The sequence below is a fragment of the Ambystoma mexicanum genome, chromosome 5q (assembly GCF_040938575.1).
Source record: "Ambystoma mexicanum isolate Mex_15411 chromosome 5q, UKY_AmexF1_1, whole genome shotgun sequence".
Lineage (NCBI taxonomy): Eukaryota > Metazoa > Chordata > Amphibia > Caudata > Ambystomatidae > Ambystoma > Ambystoma mexicanum.
In genome coordinates, this window is record NC_090933.1 from 1,178,878,239 (window position 1) to 1,178,899,969 (window position 21,731).

The 21,731-nt window shown below is 41.5% G+C and overlaps 1 protein-coding gene across 4 annotated transcripts in view; it reads right to left on the minus strand.

Moving 5' to 3' along the window:
- The window catches only part of FAM135B (family with sequence similarity 135 member B), a 1,878,784-nt gene that overhangs the window by 139,565 nt on the left and 1,717,488 nt on the right, over positions 1 to 21,731 (minus strand). For all 4 annotated transcript variants that reach the window (XM_069621672.1, XM_069621675.1, XM_069621673.1 and 1 more), the window contains 3 exons: positions 21,276 to 21,349; positions 15,517 to 15,671; positions 3,564 to 5,709 (listed from right to left, as the gene is read on the minus strand). In XM_069621672.1, the coding sequence (XP_069477773.1) occupies positions 3,564 to 5,709; positions 15,517 to 15,671; positions 21,276 to 21,349 (2,375 nt within the window). The remainder of the gene's footprint in view (positions 1 to 3,563; positions 5,710 to 15,516; positions 15,672 to 21,275; positions 21,350 to 21,731) is intronic.

Genomic DNA, 21,731 nt, shown 5'->3' on the forward strand with positions numbered 1-21,731 from the left:
TATGCATCCCTGTTGCACTCCACATAAGGTGGTGTGTGCCAATCTCTTAGACTATGAAGTTTTAGGAGAGGTCTTAAGTATCTCTCCATCCTTAAGAACTCTAGTAACTCTAAGATAAAGAAAATCATCTCAAAGGAGGACCCTAAGCGTCCCCAGCAACACTACCCATAAGGAGCTGTGTGCTGCAAAAGTAAAATGCAGATGTCTTTAAGAGTTACAGAGGGAAAATAGACTCAGTATGACAGGTAGAACACAAAGAATAGAGTTCCAAAAGACAGAGGCTACAAGAATGAATGAGTGGAAACAGGCACCACTCATTCAGGATTAAAGGGAAAGGTCCAGAGGTCCAACAAAAAGTGCTGGAGGTCTCCCTAGGAGAGAAGATTAAGCATACACATTATACATCTCCCTAACAGCTCTTGCTCCCCCACCTCTAGCATCTAGTGTTTCTAGTGTAAATAGCCATCATAAAACTACATCATTATCATACACCCAGGATTAATGAGCAACAAACCAATTGAATTCGAAGATCACATATGAATCATTAATGAACAACAGAGTATTGTGAAACAATAGGGATTTCACACCATCCGGATTCACCAAGGGTCCCACTATCTTCTTCAGGGTCAAGACAAAATCCCAACACAGAGATATCTATCCACATCATTGATCTGGTATACATACAGCCAAATGTAAAGCCCATAGGGACATCAATTAAAGAATCAATCGATTCAGGATTACTTGGAATAGTGTTGCACCCAGCCTATATTCATATGGTGCATGGTTTCCACTGGGTACATAAACTCCTCTCAAGACAGCTAATCCCCAGTGGAATCATGAATTGCACGTGATCTCTAGCCTTCCTGTTAAAGGATGTATGTGGATAACCTTGAGTGTGCTACAACTAACAGACAGAAAGAGAGCATTAGAAATAAAAGAAAGAAACAGAAAGAGAGAGATAGAGAGAGGAAAGAGAGAGAAGAGAGAGAGAGTATGAGAGAAAGAAACCGATTGACAGAGTATGAGAGAAAGAAATAGATAAAACACTGTTGTCTGCATTAGAGTGAGCGCGGGAGAGAGAGAGAGAGAGAGAAAGAGAGAGAGAGAGAAAGAAAGAGAGAGAGAACGAATGCGAGCAAGAAAGAAGGTGCAACAGAGGTTGTGTACCTGCATGCACACTTATTATTCTCTCTTTAAATACCAGGGGCCGTGGGAGGCCTTGCAACCCAGCAACAGCAACATGAGGATACCTTTCCCAATAAGTATTGCCCTATAGTTGAAAGACCATAACGTCGTGCCTGTTAATGTCAGCACCTGTACAGCACACTTGTATTGCATGTGCCCAATATTGCCAGTACTGTAACTAAGAACACACTATATTTTTGGAAAATAATGCCAAGCCACTATAGAAAACTCAGCATTGCCCAATAAGGCCAGTCATGTAAGCGTAAGAACACACCCATGACTGTTTTGAGAAATAATGGCAAGACCAGTGATGCGTCCCTGACAAAACCAGCCACTGTAGAGCCAAGGCATGTAACACCGGCCTGGAAGTAGACGCCACTGTAAGAACAAGCTTGCATTGGCTTTTCCCAATAATGCCAGTACGGTTATCCATATCCAAGACTATTTTTCCCTATAATGTCATGCCGGTACTGCAGAAGATACTTGTTTTAGCTGAGGCTAATAATGTAAGAATTATAACTAAGGACATACCCTTGGTGGCTTTGCCCAATAGCTACAAACAATCATGCTTGGCCTCACAAACAAAGGTTTCAGCCTTTTCACTCGCTTATTTAAAAAAAAAAAAATACAAAGTTCACGATTTCCATAGTGCAAGGAAAGGCCACGTCCCCCAGCAAACACATGCTGGGTATATTTGGCTCACTCTATGGAATCTACACTCTTTATATAAACAAACACACACACAAACACACAGATATGTCTGCTGACTCAGGCAGAATGGCTGCCACTCAAACACCCTGCCCTGTTGCTCACACACCCTGCTCAAATAAGCGCTCTCACGCTCATACACGAACAGAAAAGCATGCATGCATAAATCAAGCTTACACAATTTTACCTTTTTATTTTAAAACTGTACCTGGGCTTCAGCAACATTGTTCTTCTACGTTCAGAACAGACTGCTCATAGGTGCCATAATATAGCCGGAATAGGATCAGTGTAAACACATGACTTGACTGAAGCACAGGGATGAGTAGAGGCTAAACCACCTACACCACCAGCACACTCCCAATCATAAATGTAAAACAGACATAGCCCCATGGCTATACAACCTTCACCTTATATGGTAATGTGACCAGAAGGGAGGCTATATTTTCAGGGGGATTGTGAAGTGATGACAGTAGCAACCCAACAAGCAATAGCATAAGACTATAAATAATGTCCAATTAAAGTCCATCCGCATATACAATTTGAATTAAAACATAACTATCTATAAAACACAGGTCAAAACCAACCCCTGATAGAGGGCACAGAAAATAAGAACTGATACAGTATACCACACTGGGTACTTAACAGGGGTGGTCAGGCTGTAGCTAAGAGCACAATGCAAAGCAGTTTCAGCAATGTCACTGTGCAAAGGATATTTGTTTCAAGTAAATGATTGAACAGGGGGATTATAAGTAAGACCTCTTGACATAACTTGGTTCTTGGCCTTATGCAGTTTGATAGCATTGAACTCGGTTTCTCAGTGTTTTCCTAGTGGTCACACCAGGTTTGAGATTAATTCAGCCCCATTGATCCAGTGGTAAGTCAGCATCAAGATGACTTTGAGCAGTTCAAGCAATCATACACAATGGGCCCCATTCCGAGGTTGGTGGTAGTCATGGTGCTAGTTGCGCCATGACTGCCACCAATAACGGGTCCGGCACCGGTCTAGTTCAATGGGGACTTACCGGTGGAGTCCGACCTTTGCGGGACCGGTAAGTGCCCATTGAAAATGCCATTCCCCATTCCCATTTGAGCCCCCATAGGGCTTGATTGAAAAAAACATGTATATAAGTATGTTTATTGTAATATACTCATTGAGGTTTCTGAATTGAACACTCAATTATAAATATGTCACAAAGAGCAAGACATTGGCCTCATCACGAATGTGGCAGTAAGGCAACAACGGTGCCGGTAGTGCTACCGGCGCTGTTGTTACCATACTGCCACATTACGAGTTCTGTTTGCGGGTGCCGCTCTGCATGCCTGTTCAGACCTTACTGAGGGCACGGCTACTGCCAAACACGTAATGAGGCCCATTCTCTTAATCTTACATCGTTCAGACAATGATTCCTTAGCTACTAAACTTTCTCCATAGCTAAAACTAATGTAACCTTTCGCTCCAGATGTTTTGTACTACACACCCATCAGACCGAGCTAGCATTGTCAATGGTGAGAGATCATGTGAGTTGTTGGCCAAGACATATGGAGACTCAGAGGTTGCAAAACACTTAAAAACAATACAAATCACTAACAACAAGGAATAGAATGATTGTATGAATCTAGATCATTTGTAGTACTGTCCACGACAAACAGGAATTGGACACCTTGCTTACCTTATCATTCTTTCATTGCTCTCCTCATCAAGATGTATCGAACCATGGGAGATGACTCCAAAAGAGCCTAAAGGCTGGTGTGTGATGGGAAAGGAGGTTTGCTTTGAAGAAAATCCCACCATGGCCGGAGTCTCTTTGATTATTGAAGAAAAGGGTAAGCATGTAGCAGTACATGACACAGAGAGGTTCACTGATTCAACAGCTTTTCTGCTTTCAAGGGCTAAGGCATTGATGTTTGGGCTTGGGAGGTTTCCTTCAAGACCCAAAATAAGGAATCTGTTATTACTTTCTGCATGGTTATTGTCATTGGTGCATTCTTCCTTGGACAGGCTTCTGCAGTCAACGTCTGAGTAGGCGCCTATGACAAAATTGTCCTCCAGCTCAATATCTTGTAATATGTTATCTTCCTCCGGAAATAGGCCATCACATCTTGCTCTACCTCTATCATATTCCCTTGTGAGTCTGATGACGTCCAATTGGGAATTGCCTTGTGACGGCAGTGTGTTCGAAAAATTGGGCACTTTGTGATACGATTTTGCACAATGTCCTAGATCCTTTATATTGGTACTGGTCAAGTCTTCTATATGCAAAACAGCTGATAAGCAGGATTCGGTTTCAGATTCACTGTCAGGGGCAAAAAAAGGTGTCTCCAACAAATGTCTGGTATGTTCTTCCAGATCCAAATCTTTGCTCCCATCCAGTTCGGCACAGCCAATGTCAACATTTGGTTGCTGGGAAGCAAAGGGTTCATAGTTAAATTTTAACCTACATTTTCCAACAGTAAAGTTGGCCATATTTCCGAAATCACGGGTTATATCAGTTTGGGGAATTATAGTGTCCAGGGACACACCCTTAGTTATCCCAGCCTTTGTTTTTTCAACTTCAGCTATATCTGGAACACTGGGCCATGCTTCATTTTGTCGATCCTCAAGGTGGTCTTTAACAAATTTCAAGACTTTCCCATCTGATAATTCCAAAAGGACTTTCTCTTGCTTTAAAAAGCTTGCATGTTCCTCAGCCTCTTCTGGGCTATTTATTTGTGGGGCTGATACAGACTTGGTCAGTTTTGCAAGTTGAACTTCTCGCTCATCATCTTCAAATGGCAGAGAACTAATTGATGTTAAGGAGGCCTGGATGCCACTAGGTAAGCTTGTGTTGCTTCCAGTGTGTCCCCCTGAGAAAGAGTTTCTGTGTCTTGTGTGGCTCTTCACTGATTGCTGGAGGAGCTCTCGGTCATTGGGCAAATCCAGTGGCCTGCTCCGCGCATCTGACCAAGCCACCGAACTTGGCTCACTTTCAATGCCAGAATCGGAAATGAGTGAGGATGACCTCTTGATGGCACCAGAAGTCAAATGGCTCTCATCACTTTCACTGGAATGGTGATCTTTCATCCATGACTTTACATCCAACGTGTCTTTCCCTAATTTTGCGGACAAGTCACAGTGGTGTGTTTTTGGCAATGTCCTATTAAGAGGAGAAAAAATTGAATTACGGTCACTTTCATCTTGGTGGATGCAGTTGAAAGCTTCTGCATGACAATTCTCAGCCTCCACTTTATTTTCACTGGTCCCAACCACAGGGACTTCAGTGAATGTGTGCATGGGCAATGCACTCTCCTCTCCAGCCCGTTTAGCTTGGCTGATTACAAACACAGTATCCCCCCGATATGGGTCAGTGGTGGGAGGTTTCACTTCTATAAGTGTCACACCTCCATGATGTGCTCTTTGTGGAGCAGGTTCCGTACATATATTTTGATTTAGTTCATCTGCCTTAATAGTTTCAAGGATATTTGATTCAGTGTCTTCCAAAATGTCCCTTGAACACTGCTTCTTTTCTTGAAAACCTGGAGGGACGAAGGTGTCTATCTGGAAATGTTGCAATATTGCGTTTGGTGGCGCTCCTATCGGGGAGTGATCATGATGACCAGCCCCTTTGTCGACGCAACCGCGCGTTGATGTGTTGCAACTTGATTTTAAAAATCCATTTGCTCTATGACTACTGAGAACTGGGGAATCTCTGCAGATGCCATCTTCATCTGTCACGTCTTCAATCTCACATATGAACTTCTTGGCATCCATTGGCAGGTCCATGTCAACACACTCAAGGACTTGTGATATGCAGCTTGATGAAGTGTCCTCATTGTCATCTAGAGGAAGGTACAGATATCAATGTTGCACAACATTACACAAAGATAAGCAATTTAAAATACCAAGAACATAGTGTAGTATTGTGCTTGGAAGGTGTTACCATTATGTAACACCATAACGAATCAAAGCAATACAAACCTTCTTATCAATATTTATTTATATATGACAAAGTAAACTCTACTGTACATTATAAGGATAACAAAAGTCACTGCAGATTTCTCTGGCCAAAGTCTTTCAATATCCTTACAATGTACATTAGGGGATACTTAATTCCTTCTAATATGTGGTAACATCATCAACCCCTTAAATAAGGATGTTCGTGCTTGCTAATCTGCAAAAGCTCTTCAAGTTGTATACATGTGAAATACATGTAGAAACTCTTTGGTCGGAAAAACAGTAAAGCACACGTATGCACCTCGTGTAATGTGTTGCATGAACATAGCTTAAACACTTCAATACACATGTACTTAATTATTAGCTCTGTGCTTCAGATTTAGTGGTAACATGCAAATAGAGAGAGTCCAAGCAGTATGCTAAACAAACCATACAACTAACAATGGTTCCTTGTATATCAAGTTATTACTTTGAATTCACAAAGAACATTAGTTAGACGAAATGAATCGTCTTAGCCAAACCATGCTTTCATTAAGTGTGTTAGTAGCCGCTGAAATTCTGTGGAGAAAGTTGTGTTTCCCACCGTGTGCTGGCTGTGGCAGCAGGCAGTGTGGCATTGTGAATCAACGCCAATGCAATACGAACAGTGATGTCGTTTTCATATTACACAATACGTAGGGGTTAGAGAGGCACATGGTCTTGGACACACAATCAAAAAGGCACTCTAGGTAATTATTTAGTAGTTAAAATAATCTTGATTAACCAGAGATGTTCTAGTTCAGTCCTGTAATAAGAGGAGTGATGACATTCTCTTCTTATTACAGTCTAATTGTGACATCACCCTTGACCTGTAATAAGAAAATGAGACCACTCTTGTCACTGTCACAATGTATGTTGCTTGAGACTGAACAGACTAGAATCCCCGTTTTCACTATTTAAGCCGTGACAAGTATTTCAAATTCCTTTCTTATAAATATCTTTCTGTGACACTTTACAGCTATTATTCATGAGGCATTTATCATTAAACTGCCACAGTGTAACATGGGTAGCAACATCTCTGTGAATGCTACCATTTATTTTAAACCACAAAGCGGTTTGTAGATATTAAACTACTTACATTATTTCTCTGCAACACATCTGCCTAATATATATATTTTTTATTATATATATATATATATATATATATATATATATATATATATATATATATATATATATATATATATATATATATATATATATAATAAAAAAACCTAATATTAATATTAGCAAGGAAGTGACTTTACTAAAGGAACTTGAGAAACTCCGGAGAAAGGAGATATCGAAGTGGTGGGAGGAGCAGTCCCTCCAGAATTGCTTGGATATTGGCAGAATACCACGAGGTCTACGCCTCATGACTACTCCCTCTTTCGAGGATCAAGACCCGTTGATGCTCCAGGAGTGGGGTGAAGCTAGCAAAGACTGTTCTGCAAAGTGTTAGATAATCTTGGTTAAATATGCCAAAACGGATCGTGAGCTGGCACTCAAGGAATTGGTCACAATGGAGACTGAATTTACTAAAATTCCCAACACAAAGGAAGGTAAACAATTACGCATCAGAATCGATGAAGGCTTAATCTCTTATGAAGATGAGATAGAACAACGTGAGCACAGGAAATTCCTCAGAGATAAAATAGATTACGAGATCGGTTGTGTCTGTACTTTTGTGAAACACTTTGATTCCCTCCCTAAAACCACTGCCATACAGTCTGCATTTGCGAAGTCCAGTGACTTAGGTGCTGCCACATCTGAGTCGGATATTTCTGCATCTGAGACTGATGAGTTTACACCAAGATTTAATTTTTTAGATGAAATACGACTGCTGTGTCAGGATGGGAAAAATCAAAAAAGAGGCAGGGGTCGCGGCAAAACAAGCGGAAGAGGAAAATTACAGAAATCACAGGCAGGAAGATAATCCGCCGAGGCCGACGTGGGAACCGGTCCAAAGGGGCAGCAACAGGGCAGATTAATGCGCTCTGGGGTAAAAAAAAAATCAATAAAAGATACTATGAAATGCTGCCAAATAATTAATCTATTGTCCCATGTCCTTACTAACTCGCAGACCTCGTTCTTAGCTCTGGGCCTTAATTTCTGTCCCACCATGAGTTATGACTACGTACAAGCACGCATCGACTTTGATACATTTTTGCGCAAAATTAAACTTAAGAAGTTCTTTGCTACTAATTCCATCAGTGCCAAGCACTCGATACCACGTACTGGTGGCACTGATCTTCTCATTTCAGATATTCCTTCACTCATGGATCTGGCTTGCCTCGATGACGACAAATTTGATTCTACCAATTTTGACTTGTTTGATTTTGACATCAATCTGAAGTGCGATATACCCACCAAATTGAAGAACAAATCTAGATTTAACCCACAATTCCCTGTGGGGGTTGCATTGAGGCATTTCATGACCTGTGTGTTAGTGATTTCAGAAGACTTTGACAGAAAACCAGCATTACCAAGCAGAACCTCACCCATGCACAATGTTTGGCCATCAGTGAACTCCAACAGTTATTGAATATTGTCATTAAAAACCAGCCAACAAAGGCTCAAACATTGTCATCCAAGACAGAACCAAATACATGACAGAGGCAAATCGGCAATTGCATGACCGTCTGTGCTACATTAAGCTTTCCAAAGATCCTTTTGAATAAATAATAGCAGCATTTACTGCTCTGTGTACCAAGTGGGCGAGTGAAGACTTATTGGAGGATGATATGATAAAATGTCTCATTTCTGCATGCCACACTATACCCACCATTTATTTTCTTCCGAAAACACACAAATCACTTAAACATCCCCCAGGTAGGCCTATTGTTACCTTATGCAGCTCACTAATAGAACATCTGGCTCAATTTATTGATGAAAATCTTTTTCCATTTGTATCAGTGTTGCCATCCTACCTGAGTGATACTAAGGATTTTCTACAACATATCACCAACACACCTTGGGAAGAGGGTCTGATTCTGGCCACACCAGATGTGGTTTCTTTATACACCTCCATCGATCACACTGTGGGTATTAATGCATGCAAATACTATCTGGACACCCGCTGCCTTAATTATTTTGGACACAGCACTATGATCTTGGAGATGCTTTTGTTCTGCTTACAAAACTCTTTGACGGTTCCTTTTTTTGGCAAATTAGGGGGACTGCCATGGGGAGAACTTCTTCACCACTTATGCCAATCTCACGATGGGGTGGTGGGAGGCTACTTTCCTGTCTGACTTACTTTCATCTTGCTTTCCAACACAGATTGTCTCCTGGTGGCGGTACATTGACAATGTTTTTATTATTTGGAAGGGCACAGAAAGTGATTGGCTATCTTTTGTTAAGAGTATTAATACCAACAAGGCCAATCTCAGCTTCACCGAATGTCATAGTCTTCCTGAAATTGTCTACCTGGATGTCATCGTCATGTTGGATAACTTAGGTATTCATACGGCCCTCCACAAGAAATCCACCAATACTGGTCTGCCCCTTCATGCCAACAGCAGTCACCCTCCATCATGCAAAAAATCAATTCCATACAGCAAATTCATCCGGTTTCGTCGTACCTGTACCAACATTGCCTGATTTGATCATCACTGTGCATTGGCAGCCGTCGATTTCTTTAAACAAGGGTACAACAAGAGAACCATTGAAATGGCCTATACCAAGGCACGTGGAATGTCCAGAGACAAGTTGTTGGATGACATTAACCCCAAAACTATCACTAACGATGACCCCAGATTGATTATCTCGTTCGATACTGCCTCCAATAATATCTGGAAAATTGTTGAGAAACATTGGCGTGTCCTTATCTTAGACAATGATTTTAGGCCTGTTTTTTCGAACCGTCCCACTATGACATACAAACATGTGCACTCTCTTAGAGACAAACTTGTGTCCAGCTTTCTATCTCCAGGTGGCAAAAATCTGTCTTCCACGACCTGGCTTCCCGCCTCTCCTGTGCACAGACCACTGTGCCGAAATCAATTGTACATCCTGTCACGAAAATTGATCAGAAGATAAAGTACTCTATCAACTGTGACACCACCTTTGTCGTGTATGTCCTCTCATGCCCGTGTATGAGATGGTACATTGGGAGTACCACATGCAAACTGAAGCTGAGAATTTTGCAACATCTTAGAGCCATTAAGAACTCTGACCCAGCGTACCCCATGGCCAAACATTTCTAACAGGAACATGACAATGATTTGAAACTGTTAACTTTCTTCGCAGTGGCACATGTGCCCGCCCACCCCAGGGGTAGAGACTGTGTATAGAAATTAAGACAACTTGAAACCAGATTCATTTTGGACTTTGATACAAAGCATCAAAAGGGCCACAATGTGGACGAGGAATTATATACATTCTTGGGCACCTAGTTATCCATTGTTTGCATTCTTCGCCACTCCGGTCTTGGTTCATTTCTCTGTCTTATCTCGTTCCTTGACTCTTATGTCCATTTTGGCCCTCTACTGTGTGTTTCCGTATGGTCTTTTCAGTCCTGGGGATGATTATTTTATCTCTCATCCTTTTAATTCATTTTTCTCTTCTGTTTATGATTAGGCTGCTTATTCTGCAATTTGTGGGGAGTGATTTATATTTTTTTACCTACGTTGGGGTTTAATTGTGGTCCTTTTATCTTTGTGGCTTCTGCCTGCTGTCTCTCTTCTTTGCGCTTTTGTGGTTGGTCCTGCTTGCTTTATCATACTAACTGTTTAATTTCATGAAATTCTGGGCTTTTACTGCTACGTGTTTACTTTTATTGCCAAATGTGGCACCTGACAGTCAGGACTGTTCCAGCTGTTTTTGCATTTGCACTTTAGTATAGCTTCGCCACCACGAGGCTTGATAGACACATTGCTGTCTTGCCGCTGTTTATGCACTTTATTTGGGAACATTACCTGTACTTGTACTACGTGTATCATATACCTATGCCCTTATTCGACTATGATAACAGTGACCACCCAATGTATTAGTAGCCTAGGCTGGATTTCACCGTGGAATGAATGGGTGTCAATCATTTTTCTTATACGATGTGGTGTGCCCAAGTTTCACCATTACTATTGCGGATCTCTATTTTTTTATCTTTCTTACAACCTTTTTGCAATTCAATGTGCAGATTTTAGCCTTATTCTACATAGGACATACTCTATTCCGCAATTTGTGGTTACTACTATATTATCCCTCATGGTGATGACTTCATCCTCATTCCTGCACCAGCACTTTAGTCCTGTGTCCTATTTCTAGCTTGTGTGCAACATTACACCTATTTGCTGCATCATCTGGTCCCGGTTGTTAGTATCCGCATTTTTCCTGTGCACACCTCATACGGCTTTTTTATTGCCTCATATAGGCTTTATGCTTTTAATATTGTATTATTGCCCTTATGGGGTACTATTTTATCTTTACTGTGTGCATGCATAACTGAAATTTAGGGATTTTTTAGCCATTCCCTGCTCTATATTTGACTTTACTGAAGACTGTGTATATTTATTTGTACTTTCGGCACTCTGTCATATTTGTTGATTCCAACACTATATGGATTTATTTATTTATTTTCCATGCCATATTGTTACGCAACTGCAGAATCTCATGTGCACTTGCACTTGAGACTTTGCTTTGTTCTCCAGTTTATATTTACTGAAGTGGTGTTCCAGCTCCATTATTCATTCATACACCTGGCCCCTTTCCATCATGGCCGCCCGCTTTTCCATCTCCTGCCATGGCCTACTGAGTTGACTGACAGAGTAATAGGACTACCTCCACTGTATGTATTTCCACCAGCTAACCCTTTCTCCCCCTACATGATCAAACACATTGTTTTGCAGGTCGTGCACCATGGCGTCCTGCCTCTGTTTGTTTGTGTGTTGCTGCTTATTGTACTGACATTTTTTTTGTACAACTTGTTTGAAAACATTAAAAACATCTGTATTTAAAAACACAGTGTTTCTCTGGGTTTGTCCGTGACTTTGGGGTTTGCCAATAGTGCCTGGCCCGCGGGAGTGCGGTTCACCTTCTCCTCCTTTTCCCGGATATATATATATATATATATATATATATATATATATATATATATATATATTATTTATTATATTTATTATTTATTTTTTACATTTGTGAAGCGCCTAAACCCTTGGGCATCAAGGTGCTGAAAAGGACCAGTTACACATAACGTAAATTGTCAATACAGCATGTTTGTCAGGATGGACCCAACGACTCAGGCAAAGAGATTTTGTACCGGGAGATTTCATAGGTGTCAATATTAAGCAAACAGCAAACTTTTTAGGGCTTTTCTAAAGGCCACACATATATTTATTCTACATCAATTATATGGTTCAACAATAGAAAGGTCACTTAAACAACAGTAAACCAGACTACAGCCATTAAAGGAGATAACAGTACAATTATGTACAAGGAGTAAAATACGCAGTGAAGTACGTGAACATGATACTTGCAAGTCACCTCGTAGTTCCGTGACCCTGTAAAGCAACTCTGCCTTTCACCTTGATTTTAGTTTAGAACAAAGTTGTATTGATAAGAACGTACTTGGATGAGTATGTGAAACAATAAAAGGAAATTACAGTTGGATGGTTAAGACCCATTGAATACTTACTTACCTCGATTGTTTGGAAATAACTGTGAAACACAGGTCGGTCCTTCACAAGTTCAACTACCATGGAAGTTAATGAGTACCCTTCATTTAAAGTATTTCTGATACTATATGGTATCAATTTTTTGTAGAAACTACTCTACGTCCCATACCTGATGACGGGCGTAATTGCCCGAAATGCATAGTATACGCATGGAGCTGCACTGTACCATATAGACTCTTGTCAGCGTTCCAAACTCCTTGAAGGAGACCGTTTTCATTCTCTTACCTCTATATATATTGCTGTAAAATTTAAATGTTGAAATTATTGTTTTGATGATATTTGTATTAATTTGTATTAATCACTGTGAATATTTCTATTTCACTTGTGAGTATGCAACATACTTTTTTGCCAACCATTTTTGTTGAATTTCCAAGTGACATCATATGAACTTGCTTTGTTTTACGAAATCCTTTTTGATTTTCTTGTTAAAAAAACTTCAGTAACTTCGTTTAAATGTATCTGACTACGTCAGCGAAAAGTGTACAAAAAAAAGTGGTTGTCCCCAAATTCTGTTCTGCTGGGTGCCAGGATGGGCCTGTCTGACACTAATACACATTTCATTCCACAGCAGAGCTGACTCACCGGAGCTGACACAAGTGCAATATCAGTTGGTTTATGGCCGCCACAAGCAAAAGTAATGCCATGCACTATTCCTAAACTCAGGCATAACATTTTGGTTGAGATTACCCTGCCACGAGCATGGCATACTCATGAATGTCAAGTTTTAGGTACAATGGGGCATTTCTGAAATGTTGCCCCAGTCCTGCAGTGACTTTGCTGTTACCAAGCCAATGGGACGCCATGGAATGGGAATTTACAACTGTTGCTGGCACTCATAATCCAGCAGTAATACCGCCGGAACGAGTGCCGGTAATATAAACACAGTTTGTCATAGCCTGTCGCATATACCAGCGGGAAACCACCAAACTTGTAATGAGGCCCAGTGTCTTGAAATGCGAGGGTTTTGGAGGATGCGTTACTACAGTTACGGCAACCATGTCACATGGCCTCTGCTGTATGAATTCATCCACCAGAACCTGTTTAATGAAAACGGAATCTGCTTTCACAGCGGTCTTGATCTCTGGGGGCAGACGTGAGTGAGGAGAGAGGGTGAGATTTACCTCAGCACATTAAGCTGGTGTCCTTTATGTCGGGGGAGAGGGATACTTAAATGAATCATTGAACAGGGTTTACAGGACAACAGAGGGTTGGGTGGACGGTGGTCGGTTGCCTTGCGCTTTGTCAACATGTGTTTCTTTGATTGGCATTTATGTAAACAGACACAAAATGTTGACAAAAAAAAAAAAAAAAAACAGCTGTCCCTTGAGATAATTAGTGCCTTCATGATACCCCCTTACCCAGGGAGACCAGATATATATATTTTTTTAAACAGCACAAGCCTTGGTTATAGAAGTAGGACTAAAGTAAAACACAAACATGACTCAGATAAAACTGTAGTCCTACTACTATGCCACTGGCCTGTTGCGGGGATTGAGGGGGTGAGGGGTGTTCCAGACACACTCCTCTCATTGGAGGAGAGTGACCAGGGAGGGGAAAGGGATTTCAGGATTTCTGAATCAGATCTCGTCAACAACCGGGACCGCAGCCACCCGCCCAAACAATCCAGCAACAGGGTTCATCAAATTAAAAATCTCCCTGGACGTAGGGCGATATGTCCGGACTGCCTTGGGAAAACTGGGACATCTGGTCTTCCTACCACTTACCTAATGTTGTGTGCAGGCATTTGCGCAATGTATAGAGAATAGTGGAATCACATCAATTTATGGCGCAATGATGCCGGGCTTTAAAACGAAAATAACATTTTAAATGCGCATCTTTCCTGGCACCTTAACCTTTAACTATGCTATGTCCTGTTCACTGACTGCCGAGGTGTGTGTTCGGATTGGGTTTGCGCTGCATTTTCTAGAACTAAATCGCAGGATAAATGCTCGATTGCTATACAAGGCTGCCATCTGGAGACCATATGTTGAAACACAGCTCACATTTCCTTTTCTTGTCAAACCTGATTTGCATCCCCTTTTTTTTCATAGGAAATATCCCAGTGAAAAAAACGCTTTGGAAATCAGGCACTAACTGTGGTGAATGTGTTTGCGACACACATTTGAAAACAACAAAACGAGCGTTGCAAAATCTCACTCAGTTTATACAGTATATATATCGATCTGGTAGCAAGGGATATCAGATGCAAACTTGGTTCAATGTCGGATGTTGTTTCTTAAATCAAGGATAACTTTCCGTTTTCCATTAGAATTCATTAAGAACCCGTCTTGGGACATGCCTTTTCATCTGTGTGCTTAATAGAACGGTTCACTTTGAATTAATGTTTCAACAGTTGCCAAAAGTGTGTGAACCGTTCACACACTTTTGCCAACTGTTGAAACTCGTAGCTCATAAGATAAATGCAGAACTTGGAAGGTAATTCAGGAACACTTTGCTCCAGTGTAAGTGCAATGGCCTTAGCACAAAAAATAGAGACAGTGTCTGTACATTTGATCGGATGAGAATTGCCTGGCATTTTGGTACATGTAGTCCAACTGGGAGGTAAAATTCATCGAATTCGGTTTCACCGATTGTTTTCTAATCGAATTCTGCCTCAAATATACGTGTGATTGTTTTAGGGTAATAACAGATGTGGGAGGGGGTCATACGGGTGTTGCATATATTTGCAGTGAAATCTACCACACACAAAATCAATGGAATCGGATTCGATGGATTATTTTCAATCAGAATACTTATATTCATGCCTGGCTGTCCTTTTTATTGGGACCAGACGTTTATGCAAATGGGTTTGTCTACTGTACTAAAACATTATTGTAGATCGCCCCAGCTTCCTCCAACCCACCTGCCCCCCAAGCAACCTCAGGGAGCAACACCTCCTAGAACAAACTGTTTTGCTGTGCTTGTTCTCGATAGAGGTGCTCTCATACTTCTGACAAACGTATGCAATCTCTACAAAAAAAAGTTACCTCTTTTGATACTTACCAGTAGTAAGGCATTCCACGTATCTGTCTTCAAATATAATGGGCAGTGAGTTCCAATCTCCATCTATATCCAGGCACTCAATGGGCAGTGGAGGCATGCTGGTGAGGTACTCGGAATTTCGAAGTTCAAAAGAAATGTGGTTGTGACACTGGATCCTGTATGATACGTGTGAAGGAGCAGATGGTCTGTCAGTTTCCAGATTTACAGCAAATCCTGACACTCATTATCAAACACAATCCATGCATAACGTGCAAAACACAGTCCCTGCATCCCTTTGAAAAGCCAATGGAACCAATCACTATGGTCCACGATAGGATGAAGGTTGCTAGATTTTCTGTGGCTCACATGTAGACATCAGCTCTGAGGAATTCCAGTGCAAGGCACATCCTCAACAACTCTACAAGGTCCGGCTTCAATGTCATGTGATACAGTCCAATCCTCCATCCTGTAGGCTGAATGAATCTCCTTCCATGTCCTCTCTGCAACACAAGGCCTCAATATGACCCTGAGCCACTACTGTACCTCTGAACCTTGTGGGCCTATTGCTGTTGTTGATGGCTCCTTTTTCTCACATGCTTAGACCGTAAGTGGATGATTCACAAATAGGTTATCAAGGGTTATTTCTGAGTTACTTCTAGAGAGAGAGAGAGAGACTAACCAATTCCCAAAAATGTTTCCAACAGGAACTCTTGCTCATTCCTGACATAGGGCCTCATTAAAAGTTTGGCGGTAGCCTTCCCGGTAATACCGGCAGGCAGCCCGCCAAAGTTCCATAAAATTCCAGCACCCATGAATGGGCAATTACTGGGTCATTAAGGCCCAGTCGGACTCAGTAATTGCCCTTTCGCGGGTCCCGGAATGCATTACTCCCCATTCCCATTTGAGCCCCATGGTGAATGGTGCCGGTGCATCCGACATGTTGTGCTCGCGGGTGCCGCACTGCCGCAGAAAGTACCAGTCCCTTAGTTCCCAGAACAGCAAACTTATAATGAGGCCCATACACTTTTATTTCTAGGAGTAAACCAGGAGTCTTTCGGAGTTTCTATTGGTAAAATCTTTATACATCAAAAAGCCTCTCTGCAGAATTAAGCCAAGAGCAAGTACTAGTAGTAGTAGTAGTTTGTCATTTATAAAGCGCTTTTTACCCATTGGTATGACCTCAATGCCCTTATTGTGGGACCACTCTCGGGGATCAAAGTCCATGGTATGAGAAAATTGCCCGAAGGATTAGAATGTGTGTGTGCATTTGGCTAAATTAGGTAGTTGGTGGGATGGCCAAGACCCTGTAAGCTACCTAGGGTGGTCAGGCATGCAGATGCATGGTGAGAGGTTGTCAGGAGAGTGAGCAAGTGCATGAGGCTCGTAATGTGTCCCGCTAGGCCGAATTATTTGTTGTAGGAACTAGCTACATTCTCAAGGCAGAAATGTTGTGCTTTGTGTTTTAGTCTGGTGTATGGGGGTGAATGTGTGTGGGAGTGCAGCCGTGCCTCCGGCTAAATTTCCATAAGCATGGAGTGCGACGAGTTTAAATATAATGGTTATACTCAACTAATTACTCAGTTCCGCCCATAATCCATCCAAGTGCAATACATTACCTGTCCCTAGCTCTTCAAATATTGTTGAATATTCTATCAATAGGCATTGTGTGCTAGTGATTCCTATATTTTTTTCTGGCAGTAACTACATCAGTGCTGTGTGTTAGCAAGCGGTATGGGCATCATTCCTCCTGTTTCTTTACATTTTGAAGCATTTTGAATGAAATTGTCTATGTAATGGAGGGGGCCGCCCCATCTGCACTTTTGTGCAAAAGGACCAAACCATGTGTTATTCCTCATTTCCAGCATGCATTGGAAAAGTGAGGAGTAGAAATTGCTTTTATTCTTCACTTTTCCCCTACATTCCTGGAAAAGCTTCAATGACTCCAGCATTTCAAAATTCCAGGAGTCATTTACAATGGATTTCTATGGAATTTTCCTGCTTTTACCAGGTGGACATTTCAGTCACTTTCCATTGGAACCCCTCTGTGGCATTACCACCACTGTGAATTCAGGTGGAATAGGAAATGGTGGCAGACATGGAATGCCTGCTCCATTCTCCCAACGTTGCCTGACAAAGGCATCAAAATGCTGCAGATAGGTATAGGTATCAGAAAAAGTGTTTTCCAGAACGTTCACAAAAAACACTTATCTGGAGCATAACCCCATGTTTTTTGTATTCATTGTGATGAAAAACAATAATTTAAGTCTTTGTGAACAACTTTTTGTATTTTTGGAAAAGATCATTTAGATGTGAATTTCAATCTATAAAGGCCGAGAGCTCCAGCAATTATTATTATTTGTTTGTATCCATAAGCACTGATGCCTGGTTCCTTAGCAAAAAGTCAGCATGCATGGTGGAAAAACAAACAAAAGAGAAGGATGCCTGCTGGCAGACAATGCCAACATTTCAACCAATCAACCCTGCAGATCCTTGAAACACAGCAGAGTCGTGTGCTTTCCATGCATGTGGCTTTCGACAACCAATGCATAGGTTGTTCCTTGTGCCATGGATTGCTTTGAAGTTTTATTTTTGCTGGCCTAATTCCAGGGTTGCACTAGCAGGTTTGGGTGATCGGTCAAACGCTTAACATTCCATTGCATTCTATAGCACTAAGTTACTATAACTCGCGCTCGGTTTGTTAGTTTCATCCTGAAACCAGATTCTGTCTTAAGAAACCTAGGGCCTGATTCACAACAGCATTTTGTAATGGTGGAATCCCTTTGGGACATTCTCTCTGAATCAGACCCTAAAGTCTACTGTGAATCTGAAAAAGAGCAGCCTAGTATTTACTTTACGGAGCCAGGATGGGGAGCAAACTTTCATTGATGGAACTAAAGACACATAACGACTCATCACGGCACTACCCGATTCACATATCCCTGCAATAACCAATTTGAGACACCTTTACAAGTATTTGCCTTTAGCAACACAAATTATGACCCTCATAGCCTGTCACTATGTTTACCAGCAATCTAAAAAGGACATTTTATACATGCTTTTTACTCACAGTATAATTTTCGTGTTTTTTTTTGGTTTGGTGGAGCTGGAGCACAAACTGTAATTTTCAGATCTGTCACTGTCAGAAACCAGAAGGTGGCTCACCCACTAGTCCCGGGGGCCATCGCTTTTGGAACAAGCTCCTGGGGGTGGACCAGTGCTGGGAGGATGACCTGGGTGAGGGGTCTTCGTGGAGTGGCAGTGGGACGCCGGATGGTGAGACGAGATATCCCCTTCCCTGTAACACATTTACCCCATCCTATCAGATAGGAGATGTAGGAACTCTGCTCCCCACCCCCTTTTCAAATAGCTCACTCTTGGAGAAAACATACTAAAACCCCAGCAGTATACCTGTTGTGTTCCAATATAATGGTCAGGCCAGGTCAGGGAATTACTGAGGATCACTCACACCTGACTTCCATTAAGCTTCCACACATGGATAAGAGGCAGAGCACACAAGCACACTCTCAGCAAGAAAAGCACTTGAGGAAACAGCAGTTTTCAAGACAACAGCTTAACGAGAGAAGAAAGACGGCAAACCAGGAAGGGATCACAAGGAGGGAACTTCCCTTGACCTTTCCGACAGGAAAACGTTACTTTCAAGAGCCCTTGAGATTAGAGTGTAAGACCAGGAAACCAGGCTGAAGAATCCTGTATTGTGAGTCGTAGATACTCGGCCCTCCTGCATCACTAATCAAGGTGGGGCGAAGCAGCAGCCGCTGTGGTACCATCCTTGGCTCGAGGAACAGAGCAGCGTCAGTGAAATCAACACAGTCGTTGAGTTGGGGAGACCGATACAAGACCGGTCTGTGAAGCCAAGGTTGCAAGCAGCAACATTGTATGTCAAGTGCTGGAACGAACATTGTTAAAACACGTATGATATAAGATGCAAGGAAAGTTGAAGTAAAGTTGAACTGCTGATTAGTGTTTGAACTTTGAAAAGAGTTTGATAAAATACCTTTGACATATTGGTCCAGCACAGTGTGGGTGCTCAATCAAAGGTCTCTGTAAGGTATCCAGCTGAGAAGTACAGAATTTATAATTAAAGGGTTATGTTAGGAAGAGAACAAATAATTGTGAATCAAAGTGGTCCTGCGACGGGTCAAGCCAACATCCTCAACACAGTCAAAAGTCTTCGATTTTGATTTAGTAAAGAAACTTTGGAAAATGAGATCAATGTGGTCCGAGCCCGGAGGAGAGAGACCAATTGAAGGTTTTATTTTGAAGTGGGTCTGAGCCCGGCAGAGGGGAACCGGGGTAAAGATTGAATCACAAGAGAAGTTGTGCAATGAGAAGTAAGAGAAAGTAACTTTGAAAGTTTGTTTGTCTCATCAGACCCTCTGAAATAAGAATCTTTGAAAGGCAAAGGGAGTTTGATACAGAAGGTCATGCTACTGAAATTTTGAACTGCATCCTCGTGCTAGAAAAGCCAGAATATGTGCTAACGTGGGAAGGGAAGCTAACGGCTCAACTATCCTGACATATCATTTCTTGAGCACTTTTCTTTTGCGTAACATGTTTTCCCACACCATTTGCATTTAGAAGTAAGGATTGGCAATGGGTTTATTAGTATAGGCCCTTTTATTTTGACCAGACTCTAATACGACTGCGTTATTATTATTTGAGGTCATAGCTTGCTCCCATCTTTAGATTTAGGATTAGATATAGGCAATTTTTAAACCCAATTGAAGTTCAATAAACATCCTTGAACTGTGATCCCTTGGTCTGTCTTCAATGTTTGATACCATGCCTTCCTTACATGACCCTAATCTGCTACGTTGAACAAATGAAATGATTTTCTGATGCACTTACAATTCTGATGTGGGTGGAGATGCTTTGGATTCCTAAGGATTCCTATGGAATCTGCCGGTTTTTGCAGAAGCAGACTGAATCCATAGGAATCCATATACATACCTTCTTCCATGGATGAACAAGGCAGACAGCAAGTAACCCATGTCTGCCCACATTTCTGTTCATATTTGTGTGTTATATACTTACACTTTGTAACAAAATAAATTCAAAAGAGTAGCTTAAGGGAAGGTAGTTTGTGCTCCTAAACTATCCACTGCATGATTTTAATCGGGTGAGCCATAATGAATGAAAGTTGGCCTACATTACTTTCAGTAGAGTGCCTGACCAGCAAAAGTGGGCATTCTCGTGAGGCCCCTCAGGGGGCATGCATGGTAAAAAGGGCAACCCCCACAAAAATCTGCATTTTGTGTATTCCCTACTGTTCACAGCTGTCGGTGAAGCCAGTCAATTACTCTGAAGTTTTACACATAGACCTTCTATGTCTAAGTGATGAGTGAGTGATGTGGAAGGGAATTCATGTGTAATGTAACGAGTAGAAAGTGTGGCAGAAGCAGGCCAATATTTTGAAGAGAAGAAAACATAAGTTTGTTAAAACATTTAGCAAGTTAATTTGTGCTCCTGCTTCTCTTACTCTGATGTAAAGTTTACTCCATGTCAGAGCACAACTTTTGAGCATATGTGGATTTCTCTTTGTGAATCTGGCGCTAAATGCACATATGCAAATATTTGCTGACAGTAGTAAGTTGCAGGTCAGCCTTTGTAAATACCATTTTGATGTTCACGTGACAGACACGCGCAGGCATGAACTGCATCAAAAGCGAGACCCTGGCCCATCGCAGCTGCAGTCAGTCTTGCTGAACAGTTTTGCATGGCAGGCAACATAAATGTTAAGGCATCCCAAAATTACTTACAGATGTTCTTGAAAGGTCAACATAGCAAGTTTCTGGTGTTCTTTGTAGAAAAAGGCCTCTGAGAATCGTCGAACCTGGTCAGTGAGAGAAGCGGTTAGGTAGCATCAGTTTGAGATCTTAAAAGCCCAGCATACAGCCATTGCAATATATAGCAAAAAGCATTACCCACTTGATGAATGTTCAAGGTCATACACAGGCCACAGGAAATGACGCCTGCAAACATATCATATGCAAATACCGTACATTATAAAAGCACACATGTGTTAAGGACAATGTCCTTGTTTCCATTTACATTAGATTTAGGTAACTGTTGAATCAGAGATATCATTTTTGATGGTGGTGGGTGTTGTAGGCTAAAACAGTTGCAGGGCGATAGTGTCTATTGATGTGTCTATTTATGAGTTATTGGGTAGAGATACATCCACAATAACCACTCGACTGCACATGTAGCTCTAC